Source organism: Gorilla gorilla, chromosome 11, assembly GCF_029281585.2.
Source record: "Gorilla gorilla gorilla isolate KB3781 chromosome 11, NHGRI_mGorGor1-v2.1_pri, whole genome shotgun sequence".
Taxonomy (NCBI): Eukaryota; Metazoa; Chordata; class Mammalia; order Primates; family Hominidae; genus Gorilla; species Gorilla gorilla.
The window spans coordinates 74,015,283-74,041,237 of NC_073235.2; the positions used below are offsets into that span (position 1 = coordinate 74,015,283).

The 25,955-nt window shown below is 43.1% G+C and overlaps 1 protein-coding gene across 2 annotated transcripts in view; it reads left to right on the forward strand.

Moving 5' to 3' along the window:
* The first annotated feature begins 3,515 nt into the window (after positions 1–3,515).
* The window catches only part of CYBRD1 (cytochrome b reductase 1), a 35,828-nt gene continuing 13,388 nt past the window's right edge, over positions 3,516–25,955 (forward strand). The window contains exons 1-2 of one of the 2 annotated variants that reach the window (XM_004032777.4): positions 3,516–4,033; positions 22,797–23,005. In XM_004032777.4, the coding sequence (XP_004032825.1) occupies positions 3,841–4,033; positions 22,797–23,005 (402 nt within the window). In that variant the 5' untranslated portion in view covers positions 3,516–3,840. The remainder of the gene's footprint in view (positions 4,034–22,796; positions 23,006–25,955) is intronic. The other variant, XM_004032778.5, reaches the window with a different exon arrangement.

The window sequence follows — 25,955 nt, forward strand, 5'->3', positions numbered from 1 at the left end:
TCACTGCACTCCAATCTGGGTGACAGGGTGGGACCCTGTCTCAAAAAGAAAAATAATTAATTAATTAATTAAAAGGTTAACAGTAAGCCACAACAATGTTTATTGAAAAATTTCCCCTTCTCAGTGACAGTTTTATTAAATATCAAAGTTAGGTTCTTAAAAGATAATTTAAAAGTTGAAATTCTCTCAGTTTTACATATAACTTCAAGATGATTCAACACGATTGGTACCATTTGGCCATGTTTTCATCCTCCCGAAATGTTTTGTTAAATGGGGTCTGGAATCCCGAGATTCTCATCTGCTGCTGCTATGAAGCAAAATTAACTCAAGAGTGGAGTGAAGGTGTTAGGTCAAGGGGGTGAAAACATTAATTGAGGACAAAGACTAGATACTTTTAGGGAGAGGGATAGGGATACAATGATGTCATTACAGAATTACAAGCTAAAGTTCACAAAGGAAAAGAATCAGTGTAAGATGAAACAGGCAATGTTTGCAGCACTCAGGAACCAAAAAAAGGTCTGAAAAAATAAAACCGGAAGATTCAGGGATAGTTTCCTTTTATTCCTAGGGATCTGCTCTCACTCTTCTCTCTTCTGCTCTGTGCCCTAAGTTGACCTGGGATGGATACATGGACTGCCCTGTGGCTTCTGATTAGGTTCTGGTTAGCCCCTGGGACACCCTAGGCAGAAGATCAGAGGGGAGAAGAGTAAGGCTGGAATATTTATCTGCTTCCATCTTTCTCCCTATGGGGTCTCTGCAGGCTGGCTGCATCCCTGTACTCAAGGCCTCTATCGGACTTCCCCCTCCGCACAATTTTCTCTCTGGATTCCAGTAATCGTCTGCCCTTCAGACCTGGGGCACTGCCTAACCCTGAGGTTTCCTACACTGCCCACAACTTCATAAACAGTCTTGTTCATTATGAAATTACTCAATTCCAATATGCTGTTTGTTTTCTGCCAGGACCCTGATTAACACACTCAGTCTCGTTAGCCTCCCAACACATGTTTACTGAGTAACTACCACATCCCAAGGAAGAATAAAATGATTAATTAGAGAATCAATGCCTTCAATAGGGCAGTCTGAGAGCGGAGACAGCCAGAGAAGCAGATCATTATATTACATCCTGACAGGTGACACAAGGAGGCACTGGATGGGGAGGTCAGTGGGATATAAAAGTCTGGGCAGGGGCAGACTCAGGGAAGGTTTCTCAGTGGAGATGGGGGTCAGGGAAATTTAGAGGCAGTGGCGTGGGTAGAAAGTGGTCAGAAGCTGCCAAAGCAGTTTACAGCCAAGGACATCAGGGCCAGTCAGGTTGTGGTAAGAGACTGGCAGGGGGTGCTAGGCTGGACCAGATCAAAGAAAGCCTTGTGCTGGGGAAAGGTATCCTTCTCTTCCATTTGCTTACTCTCCCCACCAAGGGAAAAATAATGACACAGGTGAGGTCTACAGCCTTTTACTCTGAGCCCTTAATCCTGCCCTACTACCATGGCTTGCCACTCCTATTTCCTTAGCCTGCTTTGAAAATCATCCCCGTATACTTCCTGCACATTCTAAGGTCTTTCAAGACGGCAACAAGACAATACAGCAAAGTAGTCCTTGGAGATGAGCTACAGAAGAGGGCTAGAAGTGAACGTTCCCAAATGCATTCTGGAAGCCCTGGCAGTCAGAACCCTTTTTCTTATAATAGCATTAGATAATGCTGACACTGTTTTTGTCCAGTGGAGAAGGGTGAGGATAATGTTGGAAAGAGGGCAGGGAGCGAGCTTCACTTCATCAAGGAGGGGCTTTGGTTCAAATCGGTTTGGGTGGGTGGGCACTTTGAAAATCCATTTGTCACACTAAACGGCGAGTCCAGGTCCAGGAGGTTCTTGTCTTCCCTCTCTCAACAGCAAACTGCAAGTAGTTTCATTGCAGGATAAGGCCAAGCCCACCGCTGCCCATGCTGTTTTTGTTTTGTTTCCAGACAGAGTCTAGCTGTCACCAGGCTGCAGTGCAGTGGTGCGATCATAGCTCTCCTGAGCTCAAATGATTCTCTTGCCTCCACCTCCCAAAGCCCTGGGATTACAGCTGTGAGACACCTCATGGGGATCCGGTTTACTGGGTTTTTTTTTTTTTTTTTTTTGAGACAGAGTCTCACTTTGTCACCCAAGCTGAAGTGCAGTGGTGCAATCTCAGCTCACTGCAGCCTCGACCTTCTGGGCTCAAGTGATCCTCCTTCCTCAGTCCCCCAAGTAGCTGGGACTACAGGTGCATGCATTTGTATTTTTAGTAGAGACAGGGTTTCACCTTGTTGCCCAGGCTGGTCTCAAACTCCTGGACTCAAGTGATCTGCCCGCCTTAGCCTCCCAAAGTGCTGAGATTACAGGTGTGAGGCACTGCGCCCGGCCTTTACTGTTAACTTAAAACAAAAAATTATAAATTTGAAAAAAGGGGAGACTTTATTTCTTATAAAAGGTTATAGCCTGCAAGGAGGCCATTCCATAGGCTGATAAACACAGCCTCTGGCCTAAGACCAGAGACAGGCACTTGGAAGGCAGAGGGGTTGGGGTAGGAGCTTTATGCTGAACAGTTTGGCCAAACATACATATGTAACAGGTTACAGGAGGAGCTATGAATATTAATGGAGGTGGTCCTTACACATGCATATTGAACAAACATGCATGTAACATGTTCTCTTTGGGGTGGAGACTTAACATTTAATTGTATTACTTCAAATACATTTAAATGTATTACTTCAAACCTATACTTCAAAAGGTCTTTTCAGGACGTGAATGCATACAAGTGCACAATCCCTGTACACTGGCCAGAACCGGTCCATGGTCGGTCTTCTTATCATGAAAAAGTTCCTGAAATCAGTCCAGTGAAAGCTGTAGTTCTGGCTGGTGCAACAGGGGTTCAGCTGGTCAGCATCTGTGAACTGATTAAGTTGTAATTGTTTTAATATTGCTTATCTCAAGCCAGTGCTTGTTTAGCCTCTAGAGAAAAAGAAAACCTTTGTGGCAGTTAGACCATAGTTTATTCCTTAAGTGTAGGAGTGTGTGACTTAGGTCCTTTTTATAATTTGATGTCTTATTGCTACAAAGAGTCTGTTCTGTCCGCCTTATGATTTCTATTTTAAACATTAATGCTAGTCAGCTGTTGAGTCTAAATTCCAAAAGGGAGGGGGTAGACTTCCCTTCTGGCTGTAGCTAGAAACTCAGCTTTAAGGTTTTTCTGGGGTCTGCTTGGCCAAGGAGGTCCATTCAGTCAGTGAGGGGCTTAGGATTTTATTTTTAGTTTACACCACCTTACAGGTTCCTCCTTAACACCCTTTGATGTCAGAGACAGCCAATTCTCCAGCACTGTGGCTAAGGAGGCTTCGTTAGTAGTTAAAAGCACACACATAACCTTACCCAACGGATCCCTCTCTTCTCTTAACCAAGAGGGCGCACCACTGCCCTACTCAACCTCCCCACAAATAAGGACGAGATACGGGAAGTGTTAAAAGCAAGTGGTGAGTATAAAATCCTCGGAATTTTCTCTTTGAGCAACTAACTAGGTCTGTTACTGAAGCCCTCTGCGAGCTTGAATGCTGGGCGAGGGAGAGGGTGAGGCCACCAGGCAGTGAGCGCCCTCGGCGGCCGCGTGATTCCGGGGGTGGGGCCCATTTCTGAGTTGGGGCCAGCTCCCCACCCCCAAGAGGCCCCACATTCCGGGCCAGCAGCCCAGAAAGTCCCTCCCCGCAGGCGGAGACAGCCCCAAGAAGTCGACGCCCGGTCTCGCCGCCCGGCCACTACCCAGAGGGCTGCCGCCGCCTCTCCAAGTTCTCGTGGCCCCCGCGGTGCGGAGTATGGGGCGCTGATGGCCATGGAGGGCTACTGGCGCTTCCTGGCGCTGCTGGGGTCGGCACTGCTCGTCGGCTTCCTGTCGGTGATCTTCGCCCTCGTCTGGGTCCTCCACTACCGAGAGGGGCTTGGCTGGGATGGGAGCGCACTAGAGTTTAACTGGCACCCAGTGCTCATGGTCACCGGCTTCGTCTTCATCCAGGGCATCGGTACTGGCACCTCCTGGGGGGGGGGGGGTGCGGGGAGGAAAGCGGAGAACGGCGGGGGCAGAGGGTCCTCCGTGAAGCCCCTTCTAGCTGAGGAAGTGCTGGAGGATCGCGGGGCCCGGAGGAGTGCGGTGAGGAGCGCGCGGGAAGCCAAGTCGGCTGGGCGGGAGGGAGGCTGGCTGGCTCTGGGGCGGGACAGAGCTGCGGTTCAGGCGGATCGCAGCGAGTGCGGGGCCGGGGGTGCGCGGTGGAGACGCGCTGCTGGGGGCGGCGGAGCGGGGCCGGCCTCACTTGGTTAACTCTTTGCGGCGAGTGGCTAGGACGCACTGGAGGGGCCTCCAAGACGCAGAAACTTGAGCCCGGGCGCGATGCCGGAGCGCCGCGCAGTCGGGCCGCTGCAGCCCACGCGCCCCGGAAAGTCGCCCCTGTGGACCGAGCCTGCGCAATCGGGGGCGCGGAAACACTTTCGCCTCAGCGTTTTGCTGAACTTGCTTCCAGGCTGCAGATGAGGAGGGGAAGGCAGCGGGGAAAAGATTGCCGGAGCGAGAATTTGCCCGTATTTGTAACATCCTCGGCCCTGGGTAAAGGGGCTGGCCAAGGTGGGCGAGTGAAGCATCCGCCCTGGGTTCCTGTCCTCCTAGAGTGTTAAACTCAGTCGACTCCGGGAAGCTGCCAGGACTTCCAAGTGTGTTTCGCCGCCCTGCCCAGTCATTGGACGGTCTTGAGCCTGACTTGTTTATGTGGCAGAAGAGTGGCGAAAGTTCCCCCGCGGGGCTTCCTATTGGGCACTGGCCCAGCACTCCGGGTGGGAGATGCCCGGAGAGGGCCCGCGGCTGCCTGGCACCGAGGGATGCCTCTGCTCGGGATGCCCCCGGCGCAAGCTGCGTCCGTGTTTGGCCCGCGGCGAGCCAGCCCCGGGCCTGCATTCTCTGGGCTGAGGCTGGCGCGGGGGAGGGGCTCAGCAGTCGCTGGCAATGTTTGTTGTCATTGTGTAGTGCCTCTCACAATGTCCTGACTGCTTCCTTCGGTTTGCCGTGTAGCTGGAGGAACCTCTAGCTTTTGGCTCAAACACCATTTATTTGTAACCACTTCCTCAAAGGCACGGCCTTGAGAAAGTAGTTAGAGAAAGGCAGCAAGGGGTGGAGTGGTGTTATGTCGCAGAAAATAATCGAGAGGAGTAGCAAGGGTTTGGAAAGATATGCCCACTGGCCGAAATCTCTAGCTTTGCCTGCGGGCAGGCTGCCTTTTCTTCACCAAATATTTAACTCGCCACAAACGAGTGTGCAAAACAGTGCTGACCTCATTTCTAAAGAAAAGTGATTTTGGCTTTTGTTTTTGTTGGTTGTTTTAAACTTGTACTGCAGCTTTCGCAAGTGTGGCCAGCATTCTCCCACTCTGGAATGTAGTGGAAGGTGTTACTAACCCTCAGCATTCAAAGGCTTCCCTGGTGTGAGATCGGCATCAGGGTGTGAGCACCACTGGGCACCTAAGGCATTTCGTTGCGTAACTCTCAGTTATTTTGCCACTACGCTTGTAAGAGAAAAACATACTCAAGTTCCAAAGTAACTGTCAGAAGCACTCTTTCCTTCGTGGTGGAGCCCTTAAGTTTGGCCCAGAGCTGTCTACACCTTGTTTGCTCAAAGAATAGAGCCAGTCTCCTCTTCTACCCAACTCTTCAGAGCAGCTTCTAATACCAAAAAGCTTTCTGGAGGTCTTGGAATATCTTCTCATAATTGAGGGTAAGGGAAACACAAGTGTTATTACTCGTTGCCTGACTTGCCACAGAGGAGAAGACATGAGAATGGCTAATAGTGATTGCATGCTGTGTGTCCACTAAGTGCATTATGCCACATGTATGTAAGAGTAAACAGAGGCAGAGAAGTTATGTAACTTACCCATGAAAGTTGTTTTAAGTCTTTTCAGTGACCTTATCGTCAAAGTTGGATTCTCTGCTTTTATGGCAATACGCTTATTTTCTGCCAAATCTTTTTAGACAGCGAAAACCTTCATCTAAAATATGTTTTGAAACTCTTCATTCATGTTAGAGTCCAATACACGGTTTTCTAAAAGGTTTTTTAATTTCTCTAAACTTTGTACTTCTCTTAATCTGTTCATACTTAACTCTTGGACAAAAATGTGTAAATTTTGGCAATTTTCATCTGCTGCTCTTATGAAAATCTTGTTTCTTTTTTTCTTTCTTTCAAGACGTAGTCTTGCTCTGTCGCCCAGGCTGGAGTGCAGTGGCGCAATCTTGGCTCACTGCAACCTCCATCTCCCAGGTTCAAGCAATTCTCCTGCCCCAGCCTCCCCAGTAGCTGGGATTACAGATGCCTACCACCACGCCCAGATAATTTTTGTATTTTTAGTAGAGACGGGGTTTCACCATGTTGGCCAGGCTGGCCTCGAATTCCTGACCTCAAGTGATCCGCCTACCTTGGCCCCCCAAACTGCTGAGATTACAGACGTGAGCCACAGTACCCGGCCGATCTTGTTTTCTTTAGGTTCAATTACTGTATTTGTATCAATGGTCCAGAGTTTGTCCCGTCATTACTCATCCTGTTTCCTGTTTGGATCCTGGATGTGCAAATCACTTTAATCATAATGCATTTAATTGACATGAGCATAAATGTTTTCATACATGTAGGCACATGTATAGTTCTCCCCAGTTCTTCCATATCTTGGCCCACCCACCCACATTCCTCACCCTAAGTATTAGGAAGGCTCCAGTGGAAGGAGGGGGAGTAATAAATAAACTTTATAGGCTGCGAGGGACCCACACGTTACAGACTCACCATGTTATAACAGACTTTTTTACCGTGTGTGATTGCTGCAAGGAGGGAAATTTTAGGCTATGAGATTTCAAATCTCTAACAAAGAACACGATGTAATGGAGTTCTTCTCTTCTGTAATACACAAATATTTGGAGATGAAGAAGGGAAGGCTAAAGTACAGTTATTACTCTAAGTATAAAATGCTTTAGAAATGCAATATACAAGTAGTAAACAATATTTGAAACTAAGAACAAGTACGAGTCCTTTGAAACACCTTTAAGAAGTAAGCTCTGGGCCGGCACGGTCCAGCTACTTGGGAGGCTGAGGCAGGAGAATTGCTTGAACTCGGGAAACGGAGGTTGCGGTGAGTCGAGATCTTGCCATTGCACTCCAGCCTGGGCAACAAGAGCGAAACTCCCGTCTAAAAAAAAAAAAAAAGAAGAAGAAGTAGGCTCTGGCCGGGCACGGTGGCTTACGCCTGTAATCCCAGCACTTTGGGAGGCTGAGGCGAGTGGATCCCCTGAGGTCAGGAGTTCGAGACCAGCCTGGCCAACATGGTGAAACACTGTCTCTACTAAAAATACGAAAATTAGCTGGGCGTGGTGGCAGGCACCTGTAATCTCAGGTACTCAGGAGTCTGAGACAGGAGAATTGCTTGAACCTGGGAGGTGGAGGTTGCAGTGAGCCAAGATTGTGCCACTGCACTCTAGCCTGGGCAACAGAGTGAGATTCTGTCTCGAAAAAAAAAAAAGGGGTAAACTCCAAAGAAGCAAAGCTAACATAGAAGTTACAAAACAAATCTCCCTCTCCTTCTTTATTCCCCTTTCCCTTTCTCGCTCACCCTCTCTCTCCTTGTCCCATTTTCTCCTCTGTGTCCCTCCCCCTTCCTTTCCCCCTCTCTCTCCCCTCCTTTCCCCCTCTCTCTCCCCACCTCCCATACTCCAAGTATATTTTGGAATATGTATATATTCTAAATTAAAGTATAACAGATCATGGGAAATCTAAAACTAAAATAAAATTTTAAACTAGTGGGAAATCTAGCTAACAGACTCTAACATGAATGAGGAAGTGTTTAGAAGAGGCTTTGTGCTTCTCTGAAAGAAATGTTTCCCATGAAATAAGTATACTACTAGGAAATCAGAGAAACGAACCTTGAAAAGAAGGCCACAGAAAAGACTGAAACAAATAAACGCTGTCAAAGTGGCTGTTGACCTTTTAAAAGGTTCAGCAAGGTGGAATGTGTTCTTTAGTGAAAGGTAGAAAATTCGGGTGTCTACATTTAGCGAAAAGAAGTCTCGGCAATTCTATACTCCTTCCTTTCCTGTGTAGAACTCCTTTTATTGTATAAACCGAAGGGAGAGAAATTAAATAGTCTAATGATCTCAAGTTGATTTCGTGAGAGAATATAACTACCTTTAAGTAACATTTAAAAGACTAACAGAAATTAAGAGCAGTTCTTAAAAAGCAGTTGGGATATCCTATTAATTTATCTAAAAGTGACCAAATTCCAAGATTACTTAAATAGACTTGAAAAGGCTCTTGGGGTAAAATCCAGCAAGTAAGATAATGGAGAAAGTGTCCCAAATACCTACTCTAAAAGAAGCTTCAGGGACACCATTGATAATAAAACCTATCAATATTAGCGATACAAGGGTTTTTACAAAGCATAAAGAGATGATTTAAAGAAATTTTGTGACCAAAACCACAAAAAATATCCCCAACATATTTTTTGTTGTAAATAAATACACATAGATTTTTAAATAATGCAACCAATAAAAATGTTTTAGATATGACTGTGGTGCTCAGTGCTATATCCCCAGTACCTAGAATAACACTGAGAACTGGCACATGGTAGACGAGTAAGTGGTTGTTGAATGAATGAGTGATTATTTCTGTACCATCATTGAATTGTTAGTAACAAAATGCAATTTACAGCCACTTACTTGTGACGATAATAATAGTGTCTAAAGTAAACACACCCTCACTTTTCCCTAGTGATTCTCCTGTTCAGCCAGTTTAAAAGCACTGGCTTAGTCAACCTCCAGGAAGAATGGACATCATATTGCACTGGAAACGCATCTTTATTCTTAGGCCTCTAGCTGATGAGAATGTTGCTGCCTAAGTACAATCTGTACCTCCTCTTCCCTTCGTCCCAGTTCTCCCTCCTTTTTCTGCATCATTAAGTTTCTCCCCCAACTGGCTTATTTCCAACATGTTATAATTTCTATCATCTTCGAAAACAAAACAAAGCAAAACAAAACAAAATCACTCTTGACCCTGTATATCCGTCAGCTACTGCCTCAATTCTCTGCTTGCCTTACTATGAACTTTTTGAAATTTTTGTCCATACCTGCAGTTTCTAGTTCCTTTCTTCCTGTTCTTTCTCGAGCCCATTACAATTAGGTTTTCATCTCCTGCTCCACCAAAATTGTGCTTAATATGGTAGGTAATGGCTACCATGTTGCTAATTCCATTGCTCAATTCTCAGTCCTAATAGTGTTTGAGTGGAAGGCAGCATTTGACATAATTGACCCCTCACTCCTCCTTGGGGCACTTTATTTTTTTTTCTTTCTTTTTTTTTTTTTTTTTTTTGAGATGGAGTTTTGCTCTTGTTGCCCAGGCTGGAGTGCAATGGTGTGATTTGAGCTCACCGCAAACTCTGCCTCCTGGGTTCAAGCGATTCTCCTGCCTCAGCCTCCAGAGTAGCTGGGATTACAGGTATGCACCACGATGCCCAGCTAATTTTGTATTTTTAGTAGAGATGGGGTTTCTCCACGTTGGTCAGGCTGGTCTTGAACTCCCGACCTCAGGTGATCCACCCGCCTCAGCCTCCCAAAGTGCTGGGATTAGAAGTTTGAGCCACTGCGTCTGGCCGGGACACTTTTTTTACTTGGCTTCTCTTTCTTCACCTGGTAAGTTGGGTGGCTTCCAGGACACCTGATTCTCGTGGCTCTTCTCTCTTTCCTGGCTGCCCCATCCTCAGTCTCCTTTGCTGGTTCTTCCTCATCTTCCTGATGACTGCAGGTTAGAGTGCTCAAGCCTCAGTCTTCTGACCACTTCTTTTTTTCTACACTCACTTCTTTGGTGGTCAATCTTATCCAGTCTCTTCTTGGCTTTAAGTACTATCTATACACTGAACCCTCTCAAATTTGTATATTCAGCCCAGACTCTTCCCTGAACTCCAAATCCAAATATCTATTTGCCTACTCAAACTCTCTACTTGAATATCAGATAGGCATGTCCAGATCTCAGCTCTTGATCTTCCTCATGCCTGCAAAACCAACTCCTCCCATAGGTTCCACCATCTCAGTAAATGGCAACTTTATCCTTGTAGCCATTCAGGACGAAATTATGCAGTCATCTGTGATTCTTCTCTTCCACACTTCTCAGCCATTTCACTAGAAAATCTTATAGACTCTGAATTCAAAATACAGTATTATCTAAATTCTGATCACTGACTATTAATTTATTGTCTGTCTTCTCCTACTAGAATATAAGCTCCCAGAAGGAAGGGATTTTGTCTGTTTTCTTCAATGCTGTATCCATAGCATTACCCAACACATAATAAACATTCAATGAATATTTACTAAATTGATGGAAGTTTGGCCAATTCTTTAAACCAAAGGGTCACACCAACAAGGATTGGTGTACAAAGTAAATAGGCGAAGTAGATTTAGTATACAGCACCCACCAGGGTGTCTTTCTGGATTCAACTAAACATTCAGACACGAGAAACTACTGCCAGGGGCGGTGGCTCATGCCTGTAATCCCAGCACTTTGGAAGGCCAAGGCAGGTGGATCACCTGAGGTCGGGAGTTCGAGACCAGCCTGACCAACATGGAGAAACCCCATCTCTACTAAAAATACAAAATTAGCCGGGCAGGGTGGTGCATACCTGTAATCCCAGCTACTCAGGAGGCTGAGGCAGGAGAATCGCTTGAACCCAGGAGACAGAGGTTGCGGTGAGCTGAGATCATGCCATTGCACTCCAGCCTGGGCAACAAGAGTGAAACTCTGTCTCAAAAAAAAAAAAAAAAAAAAAAAAAAGACATGAGAGACTATTAAGACCATACTGGACACCAGTCTACTCAGAAGGATGTAGGACAGAAGTCAGAGCTTGCTGGCAGGACAGTGGCTGGGCAGTGGCAGTGGGCATCCTTGCAGCAGCAGTCATCATAGCCCTCAGTAAGCTATCCTTTCCTCAGGTAACAGCTCGGGCACCAGGAGATGAGATCTGCACTGGTGAGATCAGAGCTTAAAGTCCCCTTGCCCCATAGGAACCATTGTCTTTTGTAGTACTCTGTATACCTACTTCTATGATCCCTGCAAGGGATAGGTAGTGGGTTGAATAGTGCCCCCCAAAAAGGTATGTCTAAATCCTAATCCCAGGTATCCATGAATGTGACCTTACTTGGAAATAGGATCTTTGCAGATATTAACTATGGATCTCAAGATGAGATCACCCTGGGTTTAGACTGGGCTCTAAATCCTATGATTGGTGCCCTTATAAGAGAAAGGAGAAGGAGATTTGAGACAAAGACACACAGAGAAGAAGGCTATGTGAAGACAGGCAGAGATTGGAGTGATGTGGCCACAAGCCAAGGAAAATGGAGAATTGTCGGCTCCCCTAGAGGCCGAAGAGGGTATGGCATGGCTTCTCCCTCAGGACCATCCTGCTATTATAACACCTTGATTTTTAATTTCTGGCCTCCAGAACTGAGAGAGAATAAATATGTTGTTTTAAGTTACTAGATTTCTGGTAATTTGTTATGGTAACTCTAGGGGATTAATATAGGCTCTAACAGTTATCACTGCACTCTGGGAAGCCCAAAGTATTGGCATCGTCATCAGGTATTTACAGATTTTTCATTGTTTCTCTCAGTCCAGACACAGTTTACCAATTGGGTCAGTTTTTATTATAACCAGCATTGCCTAATAACTGGTGACAAACCACTTATCTGTTTACTAAGGCAGTTAATTAAAGGTCAAATCCTCATGCAGCAGAGTATAGGTGTACACTTGTGTGAGAGGTGGGAACTGTAGGGAACTAGAGAGTGCTCACTCCTGGCAAAACAGGAAGCTTCCACTTAGCCCCAGTGGATCATGGCTACGTGAGGATGCCAGTTCAAGGTTGACAGGGCTTCTCATTCTCCCGAGAGAATCCAGGTTTTTAAAAAATTGGTTCAAACAAAAAGTAAACCAGCCACAAAAACAAAACCTCCAAAACATTGGGCTGATCAAACAAAACAACATCTTTGGACCAAATTCCAGGCCATAGCTTCCAGTTTACAGGTGACTCCTGCTAGGGTTTTCTGACTTGACTTTGCAAGGTTTTAAATTTTTCCCTTAAAAGGTAGAACATTCTTCCTTTTTAAGAAAGATAGAGGGCCAGGCACAGTGGCTCATGCCTGTAATCCCAGGACTTTGGGAAGCCAAGTAGGGAGACAAGCCTGGGCAACATGGTGAAACCCCATCTCTACAAAAAAAAATACAAAAATTAGCCAGGTGTGCTGGTGTGTGTTGGTAAGTCCCAGCTACTCGGGAGGCTGAGGCTGGAAGATCACTTGAGCCTGGGAGGTTGAGGCTGCAGTGAGCCGTGACCATGCCACTGCACTCCAGCCTGGGGAACAGAACAAGACCCTGTCTCAAAAAAAAAAAAAAAAAAAAAAAAAAGACTAGAAATCTTTGTTATAACTTTTTTCTTTATATAGAGACTTCCTTAAAAGGTCAAAACAAGCTTTGAAATGACTATACAGACTTTGGCTGTACTTTTCTAAGTTTTTGTTGTTGTTCACTCAATTTCTTCATATTATCCTATCCATTTAATTAACATATTTATTAAGTACTTACTGTGTGCCAGACACTGTGTAAAACAAGTAAGATACAGCTCGGTCTGCAAGCTGTTCCCATTTAATTTGGTTGGACACGAGTTATGGTTTCTTTCTTTTTGCTTGTTTGTTTTGATACAGGGTCTTGCTCTGTCAGCCAGGCTGGAGTGTAGTGGCGAAATCATGACTCACTGCAGCCTCGACCTCCCGGGCCCAAGTGATTCTTCCACCCCTCTCAAAGTGCTGGGATTACAGTTGTGAACCACCGCACCGTCCCAGCTCAAATTATGATGGGGTTTTTTGTTGTTTTGTTTAGAAATGTAGGTTATATTGATCCTTAAATATTTAGAGCTGGCTGGGACCTTAAGTTCTACCCTTCATTTTAGAGACCAAATGTCTGGCCAGGGTCAGACAACCAGGTAGTATCACAGCCAGTACTCTTTCTAATCTATCGTAATATTGATATGAGGCACAAGAAAATATAGCTGATCTTTCTGAAAACACACAATTTCTGAATATTTTTAAATGTGTAGTCAATTAATTGAATTTTTTTCTTTTTCTACATGTATTTGGTACCAAGTAGCTGCCTTTGCGAGGATTTTAATCACTCAGAGATGTTTCTAGGGCTAAAAATATCTTCCAAATCATCTGAATCACTTCCTTCAGTTTGACTTTCCAGAGATTTTCAGTTTCATGACATTCGTGCTGTGAGACAGTTTGAATGCACAGACATGTTTCAAAGCTCTGATTCTCTTTGACAGCCAGTGCAGGAATCTTTTCAAGAAGTTTATTTAAAGAAGATTCTCTGCTTTTTCATTTAAACTTAAGGTCCTTTGGATAGAATCTGGTAAGCTCTTGCATGCAGAGGGAAATGAGTTGTGGAGACTGATAATCCTGTTCTGAGCATTCTGCCAAGGAGAGTGAAATAATACTTTATTCAAAGAGGGAAGTGTAATGGGCACACCATGTTTAAGTAGAATTCGTAAGTGTTTTAAAATTCCAGTGTACTTCAAACTCAATAACTTACTCTTATTTTATTTTTGAATTCACTTAAAGTTGTTAAGTGGGTCCAAGTGCAGAATGCTTTTTACTTATTTGAAAGGGCCATTTGGTCTTCTATTAGCTAATACTTGCATCAGCAGTACAATTTTTCTTGAGTTTTTTGATTTGTGCATTTTATGGGCCTGGCATGGTGGCTTATGCCTGTAATTCTAGCACTTTGGGAGGCTGAGGCAGGAGAATCACTTGAGCCCAGGAGTTGGAGACCAGCCTGAACATCACGGCAAAACCCTGTCTCTACAAAAAAAATACAAAAATTAGCCGGGCATGGTGGTGTGCACCTGTAATCCCAGCTATTTGGGAGGCTGAGGCAGGAGAATATCTTGAGCCCAGGAAGCAGAGGTTGCAGTGAGCCAAGATCATGCCACTGCACTCCAGCTTGGGCGACATAGTGAGACTCTGTCTCAAAAAAAAAAGAAGACTAAAAAATAAGTATGTGAGGTGATGGATATGTTAATTAGCTTGATTTAACCATTTCACGATGTGTGTGTGTGTGTGTGTGTGTGTGTGTGTGTATATATGGAAACGTTGTATAGCACAAATATATGCAATTTTTAATTGTCAAGTCTCTTAATTAAAAAAATAAATTTTAAAAAAAGTAAAAGAGGATTTGCTCATTTGCTGGGAATACTGAATGAACTACTGTGCTTTATTAGCAATTATTCCTGTGCTTTATTTAGAATTATTTGGGCCGGGCATGGTGGCTCACGCCTGTAATCCCAGCACTTTGGGAGGCCAAGGTGGGCAGATCACTTGAGGTCAGGAGTTCGAGATGAGCCTGGCCAACATGGTGATACTCTATCTCTACTAAAAATACAAAAATTAGCTGGGCATGGTAGTGCTGGTCTGTAATCCCAGCTACTCTGGAGGCTGAGGCATGAGAATTGCTTGAACCCGGGAATCCGAGGTTGCAGTGAGCCGAGATCCCGCCACTGCACTCTAGCCTGGGTGCAAAGAGAGAGACTCTGTCTCAGAAAACAAAAACAAAAACATACTTACTGAATTCCTACTATATGCCAAGCTCTATGCTAAATACTGGGATGTGACAGTGAACAAGATAGACATGTTCCCACCTTCATGAATCACAAGATTTAAACACAGAAGAACTAGAGTCAAAATGTTTTCCATGTTTGGGGACATTTCTCTCCCTCCAAGCACTCTTCCCCTACCACACACACTTTGACAGATTCTAAATTTGCATTGCCTGCTCTAAGACAAACTTGTGTATATAAATAGTTTTGTAATGGTATATGGATGGAAAGCTGGTGTCAAACCAGAGATTACATTTTAGAGAGTATACATTTTCACATATTCCCAAGTTTTGGTTATGCAACAAGGAGCTGAGACATTTTCTTTTCTTTTCTTTCTTTCTTTTTCTTTCTTTTTTTTTTTTTTTGAGACAGAAACTCCAGCTCTGTTGCCCAGGTTGGAGTGCAGTGGCTCACTGGGACTACAGGTGTGAGCCACCATGCCCAGCTAATTTTTGTATTTTTTTATAGAGACGGGGTTTCACCACATTGGCCAGGATGGTCTTGAAATCCTGACCTTAAGAGATCCGCCTGTCTTGGCTTCCCAAAGTTCTGGGATTACAGGCATGAGCCACTGCACCCAGCCGACATTTTCTAATAATTAAACCCAAATTCAAGTTACTGTATTTTTCTCTTCATTGTCTTAAGATAATTATACACAGGTATTCATTTCTTCCTCCCTCCCTTTCTTTCTTTTTAAGTTTGTCATGCTAGCATGTTCCACCATCAATATCTTTTCTTTTAAAGGATTTAAAGTGTATTTCTCATCTATAATGTTTGTATTTCCCCTCATTTTCTGGGAGAAATGGAATGCCAACTACAGCCTCTAACAGCAAACCCTTGTTTCAGTCACAAGTAGCTGTTTTATACCATTTCCCCTTCTTGTGGGCTTAGGGGACTTTTTCTTCCTTCTCATTGAACCTCAGGAATGGTGTCTAGGTAAGTGCCAAACCGAAGAAGCAAGAAATATTTAAATTCCACTCTCCAGGCAGTTTTTATAACTGTTGAGAATAGATTCTTGTTTAGGAAATATGGCTTGGTTTGTTAAGATTGCCCTTTTCTCCCAAAGTCCACCATATTTCAGTTACTTATACATTTTAAAAAGCATGTAAACAGCTTATGCAAATGCAACATTTTGCATTTATCCTTCATTTATCCAGACAGCATTTTGAAGCATATTGAGCTTTGCAGCAGAGCCTCTATGTAGCCAGGATAGATGCTGTGAAACCTCCATGTGCTAGAGGTCACCTGCCTCACTTGTGTGAGAGCCCCTCAAATCTCTGCAAGCCGCCTATTGAGTAGGTAAGACTAATTGGCTAGTGGGTTTGCAGGCTTATGGAAATATTGTTTTAACTTTAAAACTGGAATGAGCTCTTTCAACTATAAGAAAAAACATAATAGATCCCTAAGTACCCACGACCCAGATTTAACAGATGTTAAGATTTTCAGCAACATGAAATTTTATAAGCTGTTAGCTGGGGGTAGTGGCACACACCTGTAGTCCCAGTTACTCTGGAGGCTGAGATGGGAGGATGGCTTGAGCCCAGGAGGCAGAAGTTGCAGTGAGCCAAGATTGCGCCACTACACTCCAGCCTGGGCGACAGAGTGAGACCCTGTCTCACTCTGAATAAATAAAAATAAGACATTTTATAAGCTAAAACTTAGAGCTGGTGGGAACCAAGGATGAGACAAAGTGATGGAGGAGAGAGGTTGGAAGTAGGTGCCCTAACTCAAGCCAGAAACAAAACGAAATAGAAAAACTCTGAGAGAGACCCAGGGACTCTCAAACCATAATTGTATGGGCTCATTTGGATCAGAGGTGAGCACCTCTCCTGATTCAGAAACCCCTAAGGGCTTCCCTTTAGAGTAACAGGATAATAATTGGTGTTTGATTGATGACCCCAAATGATCAATAAAAGACTGAATATATTCTATTCATTCTACTGCTGGACAGGGAAAGCTAGCGTGCAGCCAATTTGCGTAAATGTAAAAGGTTTTTAAAAATCAAGTTTTGACACTCAAAGGGGGCAAAGTTCAGTTTTACAGCAAATTTGACACATTTTTCTGTGATGCTTCATAGTATTAGAAAGAGTAAGAAGTCTTCACTGGGAACACAGTTGTCTTTGAATTTTTGGCTTTATTTATTTATTTTTGAGACAGAGTCTTGCTCTGTTGCCCAGGCTGGAGTGCAGTGGCTCGATCTCAGCTCACTACAGCCTCCACCACCTGGGCTCAAGCAATCCTCCTGCCTCAGCCTGCTGAGTAGCTGGGACTATAGGCGCACACTACCAGGTGTGGTTTATTTTTGTATTTCTTTGTAGAGATGAGGTTTCACCGTGTTGCCCAAGCTGGTCTTGAACTCCTGGGCTCAAGCAGTCTACCCACTTTGACCTCCCAAAGTGCTGGGATTACAAGCATGAGCCGCTGTGCCTGGCCCCCACACTTTTTAAAAGTAAACTTTTTACTGAAGAACAACATACATGCATAAAAGTACCTAAATCAGAAGGGATGTGTTTTTATCACATGCACACATCCGGGTACCCAGACCAAGAAGCAATATTCTGTGCACATCAGAACCCCCCCAGCAACCCCTGTAACTCCTTTGAGTCATGATATCATGATAGTTACTCTTTTTTTTTTTTTTTTTTTTTTTTTGAGACAGAGTCTTGCTGTGTCACCCAGGCAGGGTGGAGTGCAATGGTGCAATCTCAGCTTATCTCAACCTCTGCCTCCCGGGTTCAAGCGATTCTCTTGCCTCGGTCTCCCCAAGTAGCTGGGATTATAAGCACATGCTACCACGCCCAGCTAATTTTTTGGGTTTTTCTGAGACAGAGTCTGGTTCTGTTGCCAAGGCTGAGTGCAGTGGCATTATCTCCGCTCACTGCAACCTCCGCCTCCCGGGTTCAAGTGATCCTCCTGCCTCAGCCTCCCAAGCAGCTGGGATTACAGACATGCACCACCATGCCCAGCTGATTTTTGTGTTTTTAGTGGAGATGGGGTTTCACCATGTTGGCCAGGCTGGTCTCAAACTCCTGACTTCAAGTGACCCACCCGCCTTGGCCTCCCAAAGTGCTAGGATTACAGGCATGAGCCACCACGCCCAGCCTATATTTTTAGCAGAGACAGAGTTTCACCATGTTGGCCATGCTAGTCTTGAACTCCTGACCTCAAATGATCTGCCTGCCTCAGCCTCCCAAAGTGCTGGGATTACAAGTGTGAGCTACTGCGCCCAGCCTACTCTTGACTTTTAATATCAGAGATTAGTTTTTATTTTGGGAATTTTTGATATAATATGATCCAGATTGGGGAGAAAATGCTACTGTGGTTCATTGTTCATAATTTGCTTTTCGAGTGTTGAAATCCTGAGTATTTTTTTTTTTTTCTGTATGTAGATGTTCAAGTTCACTCATCTAAGACTCCTTACCCGGAGTGGTGTTTGCATAATGTGATGGTGATGATGATAACAAAAAAACAACAATATTAATTTTAAACCATGAATTGAGGAGGGACAAACTACTTAACCTCTCTGCCTCAACTTCCTCTGTACAATAGTAATAATAATTCTATCTTCACAGAGTTGAGGTGAGAATTATAATGAAACTGTGAAGCACTTAGATGGTACCTACTACCTAGCAAGGACTCAATTGTGTGTGTGTGTGTGTGTGTGTATGTGTGCATGTGTGTGTAATAAATGAGCCCAACCCAGGCAAGGGGGAGATGTGTTATTAGGTCTTCATATATCACACATTTTTATTTTACTATTGCCTGATCACACACAGATTGCAGAAGGCTCCACTTTGTAGATAAAAGGTCACTAGGTCATTGGGTAAAGAGGCATTTGCTTTCCCAGGAAACTAGAGAATTATGTAGGGTCTGCTTAGAGGAGAAAAAGCATGAGGAGGGGAAACCACAGTGTTTGAGTTGACATCAATTTAGTTTCTAGATTTGATCAGTCTGTAGAAAGCGCTTTGTGTTTGTTTATTTAAACAATACTTATGGGTCAAATACACACAAGTAACCTAGTGAAATCTGAGTAAGGGATGGAGGAGGAGGGAGAGAAAAAAATAAAAAATAAGTAAATTTAAAAAAAACCTGAATAAGGTCAGAGGATTGTATCAATGTCAATTTCCCGGTTGTGCTATGGTACCATAGTTATATAAGGTGTTAGAGAAAACTGGGTGAAGAGTATATGAGATTTCTCTGTACTGTTTCTTACAACTGCTTGTGAATCTGTGATAATCTCAAAATAGTTTAAAAAATAAGTTTTAGTGTTCTATATAGCACTGTAGGACGACTAGAGTTAACAATAATATGCTATATGCTTTCAAGTAGCTAGAAGAGAGGATATTGAATGTTTTCAACAAAAAGAAAGGAGTTTGAGGTGATAAATATGCTAATTACCTTGATCTGATCACTATACATTGTATGTTTTGAAACATTACTATGTACCGCATAAATATGTACAATTATTATATGTCAAGTTAAAATTTCAGGCCAGGCACAGTGGCTCACACCTGTAATCCCAGCACTTTGGGAGGCCAGGGTGGGTGGATCACCTGAGGTCAGGAGTTCAAGATCAGCCTGGTCAACATGGCAAAACTCCATCTCTACTAAAAATACAAAAATTAGCTGGGCATGTATTCCCAGCTACTCAGGAGGCTGAGGCAGGAGAATCTCTTGAACCCAGGAAGTCGAGGTTGCAGTGAGCTGAGATCGCACCATTGCACTCCATCCTGGGCAACCAAGAGTGAAACTCCATCTCAAAAAGAAAAATACAGAGATTTAAAAAATACTTATGGAGGAGCTACATGCTTTGAGTCCAGGGCTGCCTTAGGCTCTGGGGATACAGTGGAGAACCAGCAAGACACATTAATGCCCTCAGAGAAGATGAAGTAGGGGTGAGAGGGGGCCTTGAGTTTGCTTTAAAAGTGTACTTTTTAAGGTATTGCATTAAATCATTTGAAAAGATTCCTTGAATATGGAAATGATTATCCAAAAAGTCTCCACGTTCTCAAGGAAGTATAACAAATCGACATTCATAGGATACCCATATACACACTAAATTTAGTAAGTAGCAGTCCTTCAGGGTTGGGATTAAGTAAAAGAAATATTGTCCTAATGGTGAGGACTGTTAAGTGTTAGAATGGAACCAAAGAATAGGAAAAATGACATCCTGTGCTGAAAGCTTTAAAGAGGCTGAATTCACATCTGTCTTTGTAGGTTTAGATGTGTTTCTGCCTGAAAAAGAAATAGATAATCCCTTATATTTTTATAATCCTATGAAGTTCTTGGGTGTTTGTTTGTTTGTTTTTTGAGACAGAGTCTCATTCTGTTGCCCAGGCTGGAGTGCAATGGCGCGGTCTTGGTTTACTGCAACCTCCGCCTCCCGAGTTCAAGCGATTTTCCTGCCTCAGCCTTCCAAGTAGCTGGGATTACAGGTGCCTACCACCACGCCCGGCTAATTTCTGTATTTTTAGTAGAGACTGGGTTTCATTATGTTGGCCAGGCTGGTCTTGAACTCCTGACCTCAGGCGATCCACCTGCCTTGGCCTCCCAAAGTGCTGAAATTACAGCACTGAATGGCTCACTGAGCGCAGTAAGCCACTGCGCCTGGCCTGAAGTTTTATATATTAAAATTATAAAACCCTTTGGTGAAGTGAGGCTCCTTTTTATTTTCTGGAATTAATAAATGTACATGAGGCCAGGCACTGTAGTTCATGCCTGTAATCCCAGCACTTTGGGATGCTGAGGCGGGTGGTACACTTGAGCCCAGGAGTTCAAGACCAGCCTGGGCAACATGATGGAATCCCATCTCTGCTAAAAATAGAAAAAATAGCAGTGTCTGGTGGTGCATGCCTGCAGTCCCAGCTACTCAGGAGACTGAGGTGGGAGGATCACCTGGTCCCAGGAGGTCAAGGCTGCAGTGAGCTGTGATCGCAACACTACATTCCAGCCTGGGTGACAGAGAAAGAAAAAAAAAGAAATATATGTGATACACTGCTGATATAGTGGAATCCATCGTCTGAGGAAGTATTCTATAAACTTTTTCAATCTGCCACACATTTCCAGATATCTAAATTTTCCCTGACACAGACTGGAGGGATGGATAGGGGCAGGATTTTATCTTCAGAACAAAAATTAACTGCATGTTGGTTAAGGTGGCCATATAATTTATTGCTTAAACCAGGACACTTAAGACAACCCTTTGTAAAAAACTTTTTTTTTCTTTTTTTTTTTTTTCCGAGACGGAGTCTTGCTCTGTCACCCAGGCTAGAGTGCAGTGGCATGATCTCAGCTCGCTGCAACCTCTGCCTCCCAGGTTCAAGCGATTCTCCTGCCTCAGCCTCCCAAGTAGCTGAGATTACAGGTATGCACCACAATGCCTGGCTAATTTTTTTGTATTTTTAGTAGAGACAGGGTTTCACCATGTTGGTCAGGCTGGTCTTGAACTCCTGACCTCAAATGGTCTGCCCACCTCGGCCTCCCAAAGTGTTGGGATTACAGGCATGAGCCACCGCGCCAGGCCATAAAAAACTTAACTGGAGTTTGTTCTACATGCAGAATGATGAATCTTCTGTCTATGACACCTGTGAAACCAGCACCTAAATTGAGAAACAGAATGTTAGTAGGAGTCTTCAAAATCCCTTGTGTGTTCCATTGTAATTGCTATATCCTTCCCCACGAAGGCAACTACTATCCTGACTTTTCCAATGCAGAGATGAGTTTTGCTGGTTTCTATACTTCATATAAATTGAATTACACTATATACTTGTTAATGTCTGGCTTCTTGAGATTGACATTATAGGTTGATCCATATTACTGTGTCTAGTTCTAGTTGTAGATCGTTTCTTTCCATGGTGTAAATTTATTTATTCATTCTATTGATGATGGGCATTTGGGGGAGTTTCCAGGTTTTGGTTACTATAAATAGTACTGCTAATAATATTCTAGTATCTTTTGATGATCATATAAATATTTCTTTTTGGCATATACCCGAGAGTGAAATTGCTGGACAATAAGGTATGCATAACTTTACCTTAAGTAGATACTGCCAGTTTTCCAAAGTTTTGTTCTCATTAAAGCACTCATCAGCAGAACATTAGAGTTCTGACTGCTATATATTCGTTTTGATGCTTGGTGTTTTCCAGGTTTAGCCATTCAGATATGTGGTAGAGGTATTCTCATTCGGTTTAAATTTGTATTTCTCTATTGCATGGTTTAAATTTGCATGTTTTTCTGTTCCTTTCTTTTTCTTATCAAACTAAGACTTTTTTTTTTTTTTTTTATCTTGCTCTGTTGCCCAGGCTGGAGTGCAGTGGCGCAATCTTGGCTCACTGCAACCCCTGCCTCCCGGGTTCAAGCGATTCTAGTGCCTCAGCCTCCAGAATAGCTGGGATTACAGGTGCATGCCACCCCATGCCTGGCTAATTTTTGTATTTTTAGTAGAGATGGGGTTTCACCATGCTGGCCAGGCTGGTCTTGAACTCCTGACCTCAAGTGATATCCCGCCTCAGCCTCTCAAAGTGCTGGGATTATAGGCATGAGCCACTGGGCCCGGCCAAACTGAGACATTTTTGAGAAGAAAGGAGACAACAGGCATAAATCAGATTGTTAAGATTAGGAATTTGGTTTTGGATAAGTTTGAGATGTCTGGGAAGCAAACACCGTATGGAAATACCAAGAAGACATTGGATTATGCAGATCTGAAGCTTAGAAGACAGTTCTGGGCTGGAGATATAAATTTTTTGGAGCCCCTGCCATGGAGACAGCATTTCAGTGAAAGAGTGAATGAGATCACCCACAGAGGGAGTGCAGAGGGAGAAAAAGCCCTAGGACCGAGCCTGAGAGGCACCAAGGTTCATTCACAAGTTGGGGGTGAAGAAAATGCCAGCAAAGGAACCCCTCCACCGTCCCCTAGAGGGAGCCACTGAGAGGCAGGGGTAACATGGGGAAGAGGGGAGAAGCAAAAGCCAAGGGAAAAAGGTTTCAAAAAGGGAGTGTCCAGTGTGTCAAACTGTTCATTTTGTGTTGATTAAAAAACAAAACAAAACACATTCTGTGTCCTTTTGTCTTTCCCTAGCCATCATCGTCTACAGACTGCCGTGGACCTGGAAATGCAGCAAGCTCCTGATGAAATCCATCCATGCAGGGTTAAATGCAGTTGCTGCCATTCTTGCAATTATCTCTGTGGTGGCCGTGTTTGAGAACCACAATGTTAACAATATAGCCAATATGTACAGTCTGCACAGCTGGGTTGGACTGATAGCTGTCATATGCTATTTGTTACAGGTCAGTATTTCAGTGTATTTACAAGCAAGTTATAAAAACAATTCAGAGACTGTAAATGTTTTCTTTCTTTCTTTTTTTTTTTTTGAGACAGAGTCTCGCTTAGCCACCCAGGCTGGAGTGCAGTGCTGCGATCTTGGCTCACTGCAACCACTGCCTCCAGGGTTCAAGTGATTCTCCTGTTTCAGCCTCCCAAGTAGCTGGGATTACAGGTACCCACCATCGTGCCCGGCTAATTTTTGTATTTTAGTAGAGACAGGGTTTCACCATCTTGGCCAGGCTAGTCTTGAACTCCTGACCTCAGGTGATCCGCCTGCCTCGGCCTCCCAAAGTGCTAGGATTACAGGTGTGAGCCACCGCGCCCAGCGACTGTAAATGTTTTCTAAACATTCTTTACATTTGTTTCTATTATAACTATTTTCTCCTCAGAGGGCACCAGAATTGCAGAATTCACAGAATAAAATAATAAGAAATAAAGATTTCTTATACTGGATATGACTTTTAATCTGGATTCTCTAAAAACCAACTTATACTCTGCTCTATATCTTAATATGTAAAATTAAGAAATATCAGGCTGGGCATGCTGGCTCATGCCTATAATTCCAGCATTTTCGAAGGCTGAGGTGGGAGGATCATTTGAGCTCCGAAGTTCAAGACTAGACTGGGCAACATAGGGAGACTGTCTCTACAAATAAAGGAAAGACAGAGAGAGAGATCGAGAGAGAGAGAAATCAAGAGAGAGATTGATCTAACAATTAGCAATAAAGAGAATACCTATTTAAAAATCTGTGGGTCCTGGCTGGGCATAGTGCACTGCTCACTCCTGTGATCCCAGCACTTTGAAAAGCTGAGACCAGTGGATCGCTTAAGCCCAGGCGTTTGAGATCAGCTTGGGCAACATGGCGGAACCCCATCTCTAAAACAAAAACACAAAAATTAGCTGGGCAAAGTGGTGCACACCTGTTGTCCTGGCTACTTGGGATGATGAGGTGCGCAGCTCCCTTGAGACCAGAAGGCAGAGGTTACAGTAAGCTGAGATTATACCATTGCACTCCAGCCTGGGCAACAGAGCCAGACCCTGATCTCAAAAAAATAAATAAATAAAAATCTTTGGGGTTTAATTAAAATGGTTCCCAGAGGAATATAGGCTTAAATGCTTTTATTATATTTTTTGGAAAGAAAACTTAAAATACATAAGCTATTTACTTAGGTAACTATAAGGGAACAGCAAAATACACCAGGAAAAGTAAATCAATAAAGATAAAAAAATCAAAAAATAATTCATTTTCTATTGTGGTAACCAATTACCACAGACTTAATGGCCTGAAACAACATAAATTTATGACCTCACAGTATCTGTACATCAGAAGTCCAGATTGGCTTGTCTGGTTTCTCTGCTCTGGGTCTAACAAGGCCAGTATCAAGGTGTCAGCCTTCCAGGGCTCTGATTGGGAGACTAGGGTAGAATCAGCTTAAAGCAAATTCAGCTTGATGGCAGAGTCCAGGTCCTTGTATGTGCAGGACTGAGGTCCCTCTTCCCTTGCTGGCCATCAGCTGGGGCTGCCCTGAGCCTTGGAGTCCTCTCTTCCTTGTACCCGGCTCCCTTCATCTCCCTGCCAGCAGTGGACATCCAGTCCATCTCGCTGGCTTGGAAACTCTCTGACTTCTCCTTCTCCTTCCTCCTCATCTCTTCTCCTCAACCAGATAAAGTTCTTACCTACCCCAACCCCTAGAGGTTACCATTCTCCCGGTGTTTATTCTCATTCTCTGCTTTTTAAAATACTTTTATCACATACTGTGAATCAATATATTGATTAAACAAGATGTTTAATTAAATAATATTGATTAATTAAGCTGTTTAGTTAAATATTGATTAATTAAATCATATATTGTTTAATTTTGCTTTTTAAATGAAACTTTTTTTTAAAAATGGTCTCATATATATTCTATTGCAACTTTTTTTTAACTCTACTGATTAAACTGTATTGATTCTTCTGGCTATAGTTCATTCATTTTTACTTTTGTATTCCACTGTATAAATATGCCACAAATTTACTTACCTGTTCTCTTGCTATTTTCAGTTAGAAACTATGCTGCATTGAATATTCATATATACATCTCCTGGTCCTCACATCTAAAGGTTTCTCTGGGCATATACATAGTAGTGAAATTACAAGCTCAACCTAAAAAGATAATGCTAAATTGTTTTCCCAAGTGATTGACCCAGATTATATTCCTGCCAGAAGTTTATGAGTTCCCATATCCTTACCAGCTTGCATCCTCTTTAAACTTTAAATCTTTGCTAAACTAGTTGGTACTTAATGATGTATTCTTGTAGTTTTAATGTTCATTTCACTTGTGTTTTATCTTCTAAGACACACCTGTTTGTGTCTTTTGTCTATTTAAAAAATGTTTCTCTTTTTCTTAAAGATTTATAGGAATTCTATATCGAATTATTTTTCATTTATATATATTGCTATATCTTCTCCTAGTTTGAAGCTTGCATTTTCTCTGTTGTTAATATTTTGATAAACAGAAATTGTCAATTTTAATGTAACCAAATTAATCATCTTTTCCTCTGAGACTATCATTCTTTGTTTTGTTTTCTTTTGGTGACTTGTTTATGAAATTCTTCTCTACCCTGAGGTCAAAATATCATCTTATACTTTCTACTAAGAGCATTAAAATTTTGTCTTTTACTTTTCTACTCTAGTACACAGAAAAAACAAACCAAAAAAACCCCAACAATATGAAAAATAGTTTTGTCTTTGATATTTAAGTACTTACTTCATCTGGAATTAATTTTAATGTGTGAGGTGAGGTGATTCAACTTCATTTTTTTCCAGATGGGTAAACTATCTTCCCATCATCGTTTATTGAATCATCTCTGCTCCTACTATTTATGTGCAAAGCCAATTGCATCCTATAGAGTATCTTATCCTCTGTATCCTAG